This window comes from Sceloporus occidentalis, unplaced genomic scaffold (genome assembly GCF_023333645.1).
Source record: "Sceloporus occidentalis isolate IW3139 unplaced genomic scaffold, rSceOcc1.0.p SCAF_38, whole genome shotgun sequence".
Lineage (NCBI taxonomy): Eukaryota > Metazoa > Chordata > Lepidosauria > Squamata > Phrynosomatidae > Sceloporus > Sceloporus occidentalis.
In genome coordinates this window covers 358,377-368,959 of record NW_028317018.1, presented here as the reverse complement: position 1 = coordinate 368,959, position 10,583 = coordinate 358,377, and the positions used below count along the sequence as shown (strand labels likewise).

The following is a 10,583-nucleotide window of genomic DNA, read 5'->3' as shown; positions in this document are numbered from 1 at the left end:
CTAAAAGATTTTCTTGAAGGACCCAACTCTGGCATTCATGGCACCCCAATCTCTGAATCTTCTATATTCTCCTGGCCTCAGGTAATACTGCCGTCCTCTATAATTGGGTTCTTCATAAAAAATCCAATAACCATCAAACACATTGCAAGACTGAATGTCATGGTGATTAAAACTGTCAAATACTGAAGGGCAGTCATCCGCGGCCTCCAACATTTTGCCTCCAAAGTTATTTCGTTCATACAATCTCAGTCGATAACATCCCCCATGCTGTAATGATAGAAAATAATAATTATTAGAATAAACGTAAACAATGAAAAAATAAGCAATGGCATCTATCACATTAGAACTGTTTATTTGTTGTTTTATGGTTCTGGTGTTTCTACCAGCTTTTAGTATGCAGTTATAAATGATAAATATACACAATGAGAGGACTCAGAGTACACCATTCTCAATGTTATTTAGAGAATCCAAGTAGCTGAGAGTGAATCCTGGTAGCTGGAAAACATGTTTCCAGGGGGTTTAAGAAGAAGCAGATACTGTTTTGCCAGAACCAGAATCATCTTCTTTTAAGAGAGGAGAAACCCTGTTATCTTTGTGGCCTATAAACAAAATGGCTTCATGACGTAATGTAATTGTACACACTTTGTATAAATAAGAATGTTTTTTCCAAGTACACTGAACTGAAAGATATGTAGGTTTTGTAATCTCTTCAAGTACATGTTACCATCATGAAGCAAAACATCTATGCTTACTTTTGGAACTGCTAGACAAGATCTGATAGTATCATTAAAACCCATCCATTCTTGAAAGTTTGGATATTCTCCCCTCTTTATGAAATACTGGTATCCCATGTAATTTAGACGCTCATATATCATCCAACATCCATTCAAGACACGGATGGAGCCGCAGTGATTTAGGTAAATGGTTAAATTAGGACAATCACTGCGGCACTCAAAGCTGCGACCCTGATAGTTCTTTTCTTCATAAAATATTAACATCTGTAAGGAAAAAAACAACAACAAAATATTACAAAATATGCACCAAAGTTTATAATATGTCATATAAAACAGTACTTGAATGTTGAATACATAATTAGGGATAGAACACATATACCAAAGAGGTGCAGGGTGTGAAATAGGAGGTGTAAAAGAAGGTGAAATATATAAAATAATAAATAGGTATTTCACATATTTTCAAGTCTATTACTTACAAAATACTCGAAGGACGTTTATTTCAAAGGAGGATAAATGAGGAGAACAAGGGGTCATGTTCTAAAACTAGAGGGTCAGAGGTTTAGACGTACTGTAAGGAAGTTGTAGATAAACGGTAGAGGCTAATACAGAGATTTAACACCTTAATGACAAAGCCTGTACATGTACGGGCTCAAAATGCATCGTTTTCATTGGGTTTAAGGGGTTAAACATGCATGGGGTAGGCATATGGCTCCTGAATGAATGCAATATTAAGGAAATGATGTATTAATAATATAGTATTTTCAAAGCTCCTTTTGAAGATTTAGAGTTATTTATAACAGTGTTTTCTGTGTAGCTGCCAGGGGAACAGTCTACAAAAAGTGCACGGATATCTAACTAATTTAATGGTTTCTTATGATCTTATAAAGTATGTTAAAATATTCAAAATGAAATACAAGTTAGGAAAAGTGCACAATGGGAAATAATATGCCACGGAAGTGTAAATGTACCATTCAAATATTTTAGCAGCTGGTGAATTATTTCAAAATATTACCACAACTTAAAGAGATAATTTGCCTTAATATCCACAGTACAAATGCTTTTTCTCACCTATAAAATCATAATAATAATTCTAGCTTCCCAAATTCTCAATAATCACAATAATGTTCAAGTGAAAAAAAAAAATTCTCAAGAAAAAAAACATCATGCAATAGAGAAGAAAGCAATTACTAAAAAAACAACTATATAAGTAAAAAAACAACAACAACAAAAAAAAACAACTATATAATGCTTTCTTACCTTTCTTTTTTAGGATGATATGCGTATTCTGTAGAAGTAGTAATAGTTTAGTGAAAGAGAATGAACAACAACTGCTCTTTTTATACATCACATGAATCAGACAAAAGACAACGTTTTGCCCAGTTCAGTGAAGATACTGTTGACATCAACATTATTCTTTGTATTTATTATCTATGGTGAAACCAACTACTTTTTAAAAGTTTTCAAATATTATTTAAAGGTCGGCTTTTTGTATTTCTGCATTTTTGACAGGAGTCGAAGTGTCTAATCTTTCGGAATCGCAATCCTTTCAAACCCTACAAATTCCATGCATATCTTTTATGTGGTTTCTGAGAACCAAACTGCAGAAAAAAAATGCATATTCTTCGATATGATACGGATCCAGAGATCTTCACATTTAAATCTGAAAACACAAGCACCCCCCCAATTAACCTGTTGGTTGCACATGCGTGCTGGAGGCTGCTCAGACCTGTCAATCAATCACTACTCCTATGAGGCTGTGTGCGGTACCAGAGAGCTGCAATCACCGCTCCGCTGTTGTACTGGATATGTTTTTAATTCAAAGTAGTTATAGAAAAATATAACACACAGCCAGCTGTAGATATAACACACACAAACTGGCCTCTTTACATCAACACAAAGCTTAAACTCTGTATAACAACACAAAGTATGACTTCTGTATTACAAAGCATAGACTGATCTCTGTATAATAGTGTGACCACTCTATACCACTACACAGCTCTGTATAACACCAAACATCCTGAACTTTGTATAATACATACAACCTGACTTCTGTATAAAACATACTGACCTCCATACTACAACACACAACCTGGCATTAGTGTAACAATGTGAGCTCTATATACCACTACACAGCCTGACAGTGTCCTAACCTCTGCATAACACCCAGCCCAACACCTTAATAACACAGTCTGGTCTCTGTATAACAGCAAATAATCTGACCTTTGTACAATACAGTACAATACAGCCTGGCCTTTATATCACACATCCTTAACCCTGTATTTAATGTGTACTCTGTATATAGCCTGATCTCTGTATAAAGTTGCACAGCCTCACCTCTGTATAACATAGCCTCACCTCTGTAGAACAACTCACACCCTTAGTTCTGTTTAACAGCATACATCCTGACCTCTGTTAAACAAAAAATCTTACCTCTGTATAACACACACAGCCTTGGCTCTGTATAACAACACAAACCCTTCCCTCTGTGTAAAAACACAGTCTAAACTCTGTATAACATCACATAGCCTGACCTCTGTATAACAATACACAGCCTGACCGCAATATAACAGCACACAACCTTACCTTTGTATAACAAAATACAGTCTGACTTCTGTATAACAAAAAACATAATTTTTGATTTAACCATTATGTCATTACTGATGTCATTTTTATGTTATCTTTGTATCATTGATGATGTCATTGGTAATGTAAGCACATGGGGAAGAGATCTTAATTTCAACTAACTTTGTCTTGTATTTCTCAGCTTTTTGAAAAAAAAATTCCTGTTTTTTACTATCTTTTTAGAATTACCTTTCACAATGAAAACTATGAGCATTAATATCAATACATTTGTAGTGCTTTTAAGATAGATGTCTAGAAGAATCCTGGTCTCCAGAACAATGGTCAATAGTGATCTCATCAGACATATTTGCATAAACTAATAACATATCCATATGATTGCAAATTGCCCAATACACAGTTTATCACTAAATACAACTGTTTTCATAGGACAAAGCGGGATATTTTGAAACAAGTTAAAGGAAGTAAAAAAATGAAATGTGTATTTTACGTTGTGCATGGCTTGGGTATGAAAAACTGAGTTTTGTCCACCTTCTTTCTTGACAGTAATGGTAGCAAATCAGTAAAGGTCTACGATAGTCTACACTAGCCATAAATATCTATCAAAACTGTATAGGGGTTGTGATTTACTGCCAGAGAGCCTAAATATGCCTGCTGTTCTATAGGCTACACTCTCTGCCTCAATGAAGCACGTCAAAGTAATTGTCGGTAGCCTATAGATGTGGCTTTACCTCTTGCAACAAATGAATGCAAAAATGATAGAAGTGAAGCAATTTGGCTGCTATAGCTATTTGGTATCAGAATTGTTTCCTATGCTTCACCGCCCGTCTTTACGGTTTGACATAGAAAGTATGGATAGAAATGGCAGGAGTATCAAAGTGGAAGAAGGATGGATGAAACCTTACAAAGGCCTATGTTCGAGATCTAGGTCAAACCTCTCATCTTTCATTTAAGTGTAAATTGATATCAAAGACAAATTAACCAATCATTTTCTCTTTTGCCTTTTCTTATAGGAGAAAAACACTGCGGCTAGCAACTATGCATTATACTGGTGCTAGGTATGTATCCAGTTTCTGCAAATGTATCTTAGAGGGAGAAAACAGCATTGATACATGACAACTCAGGTTCAAAATTTTAACTTACAAATTCAATAGCAACTTGCATTACTTACATACTCCCCCAAATAACATGCAAAATAGTGGATAAGCATAAGAAAGCATGCAACGGAATTTGGATTAGGTTGGGAAAAGGGGGCATTTACCCTGCAAATTGTACCGTCGTCCTTGGAACCCCTAGTGATTTCAATGTGATTGCTAATGTGAGTTGGTTTTAGTGAATTTTCAAGTTTGACTTTTGTACAACATTTGGCAGATGACTGCTCATTTCTAGGCAACTGACAAGCACTCTGTTTAGTCAACAGAGGCACTTGTATGGGTTTTAACCTGGTAAATGCCTGGTTGATAATCCAGTTCCTTTAAAGCAAACCTGGTATGGGTTGTATATGCATTGAAGCTCCAGTGGCGCAATTGGTTAACTCGCTGTACTTATAAGGGTTGTATATGCACATTAATATCCAGGCAAGCATAGACATTAGCACAAAGGTTTAAGATTTCACCCTACATTTAGGAACTCTGTAATAAACATGTATTCGGGTAGCTTCTTATCAGTATTAAGGTGCACTATAATAACAATATAATATAAATTATTATCAAGAGCTGACGTTTCTCTGCCTTGATCTAGAAGTTGGCTAACCTGCACTTCATACTAGTGTAATAGTTGCTTTGAATTGGTAGCTACTTCAGCTTTACTTCTGGTTGACATTGTGTTTCTTTTTCCATAGCATCGAAGATGTTCCTCCATAGGAGCAGAAGTTGCTTAAAGTAGTAATGATTTTGAGTTAATGCTAGATTTAATGTTAAATGATATTGTGTTGTAATGACATAGCCTGAGTAAGCTTACGACTTTCTAACCCATCAGTCGACTGCTGACCTAGTTATAGACACCTCACGTATTCTGAACTGTACTTTGAATGTTTAGTTGACTGAGTATAATTGGGATAGATGGTGCCATAGATGAGAATGGGGTGAGAATGTTAAAATGGCCTACAATGTTGGTGATGTCATTGGGCTACATCTTTGTCTCTCAAATGGAGCTTCTAAGTTGAACTCAAATCTGCAGTCAAGACAAATTGGTCCCATCTATTGTTCCAACACTGTAAGAGTTTATTCAGGAAAAAGTCACCAGCATTGCAATAGCCCCATAGTTATAGCACTCTGAAATACCAAATCTTTCTCTACGGAGAGGTGATCAAAGTAGCAAATAGCTCCCTTTGCTATATTTCAAATGCAAGTATAAATTTGAACTTATTCTTCATTACTTTTACTGAAAAACATTTTAACATGTTGCATGTTTTTCAGGAGAACATCGACAGCTCCTTTGAGTTTTTTTGCTATGTATTTATGTTTAACCTATGTTTAAGAACTATATATATTTTAAATACTTATTTGTTCAAATGTAAAGTGAGTAAAACAAGCAACATTGTTTTATGTTTTACAAAAGCAGCAGCAGAAAAAAGGTCATTTTACTTTTTTTAACATAGAAACCAGTACTAATCTATAATAATCAATACCCATCAACAACCCATCATGTTCAATAATTGCTTAAAATATTCCTAACCATATGTATCTTCATTAATACCTATGTCCATTTAAAAACATAGAAATCAATACTAATCAATAATAATAATACCCACCCACAATAAATAAATGTCTAAAATTATTTAAATGTAAATATCTAAACACAGAAATAAGTACTAATCAATATTGATCATCAACTCTCCATTACAATAAATATCTAAAATTATCCTAATCTTTGCTCATTAATACCTAATGGCATCTAAATGCATAGAAATCAATACTAAGCACAACCAATCAAAAATCGTAATCCTAAATCTCTTTTGAATGAGGGAATGAATCTGTGAATGAATGAGTGTGTGTGTGTGTGTGTGATAGCATGGATGTGTAAGTGGGGGGGACATGGTACAGGGTGGCTGTACAGGGTGTGCAGACCCCATACTGCTGGCAGCATCAATACACAAGGGGCAGCTAGCCAGGTTTTAGCATGTACTGGCTGACTTGGCATGATAGGAGTGTGATTGCTAACATCAATCACAGTCCCATTATGCCTAGGTTCCAGCATTTACTGGTTGCCTAGGTATGATAGGAGTGTGATTGCTGTTAGCAGTCACACTCCTACCATGCCAAATCATATTGTTGATTTTTTTGTCCAATTTTGGTGTGTTACTTACTTTTAATAAAAGTGTGGTTAATACACCAAAATTAGACAAAAAAATACAATAACAATATTAATTTATATATGATTATTGACAGCAATCACACTCCTACCATGCCCAGCCAACCAGTACATGCTGGAATCTGGGTATGCCTGATATTGCTGTTAACAATCATAATAATCATAATCATATTATTTTTAAAGGTGGGGGTCAGTGAACCCTGAACTTTCGGCTTCGGTCCAGAATTTTCATTTCGGTGCATCCCTAGAATAAATAGAACTATTTCTTTTTTCTATTCAGAATCCTGAATTTGTAGTCACAAAACTTTCTAGGCCCAGAAATCAGTGAGAGGAAAAGTAAAATGTTTTGTGTCACTTACTTTATTTTAATCTGCATATCTTATTAAAGGCTAAAAATTACAGTGAAAAATGAGTGCGGCCCTCGCATGTATATAATTCTGATGAAGTGGCCCACTGCAGAAAAAACTTGGACACCCCTGATTTTAAAGCTGCATAAGTCATTTGCTAGGCTTTTGATTTCAAGCTTATCTTATAGTAACTGTATCATAGATAAGATATACCTGCCTTCAGATAACTAAAATATTATTAATGAAATGTTACTGATCATTTAGAGAACCCCCATTTATACTACATGGTTCTTTATTCCATAGCAATTTAATTATATATACCATTAATAGTATACCACCATCTGCTGGTAGACTATACTTGTGAAATAGTTTGTTTCATAGCTAGGGGATAAAAGTAATGACGTTTGTTAAACGTCACCGTCATCCTACTAATGTCTGGCACAATACTCATTTTTAGACTTGTGCAAATGAACCAAAAAAAATTCATACACATTTTTTGTTTCGTTTTTGGCATATTCATTTTCAGATATCGAATTTAATTTCCTGCAATTTTGGTTGAGATGTCTGCATTATTTTAGGCTGGTGGAGCAGATCCCCTCCTCTAATCCTCCAATCAGGGGAGAGGATGTGCGCTGACACCCTATTGCAGAAGTGCAACACCAGGCCAGGATAACTCTGCAGGGATCTGGGATAAGCAGACCACTTGAAAAGATAGAAGAAAGAAAGAAAGAAAGAAAGAAAGAAAGAAAGAAAGAAAGAAAGAACAAGAAGCAGAACGAAGGAGAAGAAGAAGCATAGACACGAAGACTGTAGGAAGCATTGCCAGAATATGACAGAGTGAGCTATCAAGAGTAAGTGTGGAAAAAAAACAACGAAATCAGGAATTTAACAAACTTTACTAAAATTAAAATTTGTAGGAATACAAATGCATAAGTCTAATTTTGGTTATGTAAAACTGCACTGAGAAGAATGATTCATAATCAAAGGCAATATGTTGCATTACTATCCAAGCAAGTGGCGAGTTAAATGATAAAGTAAGTTTTATTCTTTATTTAAATGTGGCTAGTGCATGCTTATTGCAATAAATCATGAAAAAATTGAGTTACAAACTTTGCTTTACAGGAAAATTTTATTTTGGTCTTTTTAATAAAAGTCCATTATTCTCCTTAAAGACCCCACTTTAGAATTTATGGATCCCCAGTTGTTGTATCTCCTGTATTCACCGGGTCTCAGGAAGTACTGGCTTCCTTTAAAGCCAGGTTCTTCATAAAAGATCCAATATCCATCCAGGACATTGCAGGATAGGACATCATGTACACGGAAGCTTTCAAAGATGTTCGAACAGTCGTTTATATATTCTTTCATCTGACCACGGAAGTCCTCTTTGTCATAGAGCCTAAGTCTGTAAGATCCATGGTGCTGTTTGAGAAACAAACAGAAAAACAATAATAATAGGCCCTCTAAAAGTTGGTCCTTTTACACACTGGTCTGAATCAGGGGCATAACCAGGGGATTGAATGGCAAGACCTAATGGAGTCATTAAACCCCAACCAGCTCTCATAATCAGGGTATTCCCCCTTCTTCAGGTAATATTGATATCCCAAGTAGTTGGAGCGTTCATAGATCACCCAGCAACCATTCTAAGAATAGTAAGAATGTAGGTCAGCACTGTCAGCATCTACCCACTTCTCTCTATCTACCCTCTCCCTACCCCCTTCTCACTATCTACCCTCTCCCTACCCCCCTTCTCACTATCTACCCTCTCCCTACCCCCTTCTAACGATCTACCCTCTCCCTACACCCCCTTCTCACGATCTACCCTCTCCCTCCCTACTCCCCCTTCTCACGATCTACCCTCTCCCTCCCTACCCCCCTTCTCACGATCTACCCTCTCCCTCCCTACCCCCCTTCTTACGATCTACCCTCTCCCTACCCCCCTTTGTAGGTCACTTACCGTGCAGTCCCGTGGTGGGGGTGCAAGGCCTCTGTCTTGCTGCACACGGCTTCACTGCTGAGCGGCGGCATATGACATCATATGCCGGCGCTCAGCATGAAGCGCCGGAACCCGAGACAGACGCCTCCCGCTCCCGCCACTGCAGTCGGGGCAGCGCTGAGGCAGGTGGCGGCGGCAGCGGCGGGAGCAGAGGAGCCCTGGAGTTCTGCCAGTCAGGGGGGCCCAAGAGGTGGCGAGTGGTCCCTGTCAGCAACCGCTCGGCACCCCTTGGGCCCCCCTGACTGGCAGAACTCCAGGGCCTGGTCGCAGTCGCGACCCCTGCGACCCCGGTAGTTCCACCACTGGTCTGAATACTGTTAATAAACATAAAAATATACAAATTGGTTCCGCTTATTTAATCTTTTTTTTTTCTCCTGACTCAAAGCCTTAATCACTAAACGGTCTCATATTTGATTGAGGATACGCATATCCCATTCAATGCATGTTTGACTTCCCTCACAGTTTTAGCCTTTACCACTTATCACTTTACCACCAGCTACTGAGAAGCTGTTCCACTTATCTACAACCTTCTTAGTTAAATATATTGTAAACGGGAGTGAGTAATTCCTAGGACATGGTAGCCATTTCTTAGACTCATTCTCTGAAACTGAACTTTTATTCTCCATTAACCATAGTCACAATGGAAGCCACAGAAAGTATAATCAAATATGGCAGGCATTTAAATGTATTGTAATACGTATACTGTATTTTATGTATGCATTTTATGAACAAAATTATGTCTCACAAAAAAAGTCTTACAAAACAAATGAAAGTTTAAGGTTTTACTTACCTGAGGGATTGAATGGCAAGACCTAATGGAGTCATTAAACCCCAACCAGCTCTGATAATCAGGGTATTCCCCCTTCTTCAGGTAATATTGATGTCCCATGTAGTTGGAGCGTTCATAGATCACCCAGCAACCATTCTCTACTCGGATAGAGTTGCATCGAGCAAAGTAAGAATGTAGGTCAGCACTGTCTCCAGAGGACTCGTGGAACTTCCCTTGAAAGTTCCTGTCCTCGTAGAATATTATCTGTAGGGAAGTATTTTGAGACAGTAATGTATAATCCCAAATAAATGATGTAATTAACCTCAAAGTATATTTTGTAATTGATTTAAAATGTTGCACTTTTTGTTTATATTACTTTCTACAACATAAGTAATATAAACAAAAAATGCAACATTTTAAATTAATTACTCCAAACCCAGTTTAGTTCCTCATTTTAAAGGACAACAGGGTTAAAAGCAAACAGGTAAATGCAGTCCAAAGCATCAAAATAATATTACTTCTCTAGATCGGAAAATGCCCCAGTATTGACTTCTTAACAGAATCTTGGAAAATATATTGTTCTACCGGTAACTATCACTATACAAATTATAAGTTATTGATATTTTATCTAAACATCAGTCATTTTCAGACTTAATAAGAACCCTGGTTTAATTGTGAATGTAGAGTTTCATACTGTCATTCGATATATTGAATATCACAGCATACATGCACAAAGTAAGAGTCATTTACCTTCCCCATGTTTGTGTCACAGCACTGATGTCAGCTAAACAATCTTGCAAAATGACACCAAAGCCGTTATATACTGTGTATCATGTGTTTAATCTGCA

General features: G+C 36.8%; 2 protein-coding genes across 2 annotated transcripts; both read right to left on the bottom strand.

Annotated features, from left to right (window-relative positions):
* On the bottom strand, nucleotides 1-998 carry LOC149290554 (gamma-crystallin M2-like). The gene is made up of 2 exons (XM_089488548.1): nucleotides 753-998; nucleotides 1-267 (listed from the first exon to the last, which is right to left on the bottom strand). Exons 1-2 carry the CDS (start codon nucleotides 996-998, stop codon nucleotides 1-3), a joined length of 513 nt encoding a protein of 170 aa, XP_089344674.1.
* Nucleotides 999-8,116: 7,118 nt separating this feature from the next.
* On the bottom strand, nucleotides 8,117-10,494 carry LOC149290553 (gamma-crystallin 2-like). Its single transcript, XM_089488541.1, has 3 exons — nucleotides 10,486-10,494; nucleotides 9,757-9,999; nucleotides 8,117-8,392 (listed from the first exon to the last, which is right to left on the bottom strand). The coding sequence occupies exons 1-3, from the start codon at nucleotides 10,492-10,494 to the stop codon at nucleotides 8,117-8,119; spliced, it is 528 nt and encodes a 175-aa protein (XP_089344667.1).
* Nucleotides 10,495-10,583: the final 89 nt, after the last annotated feature.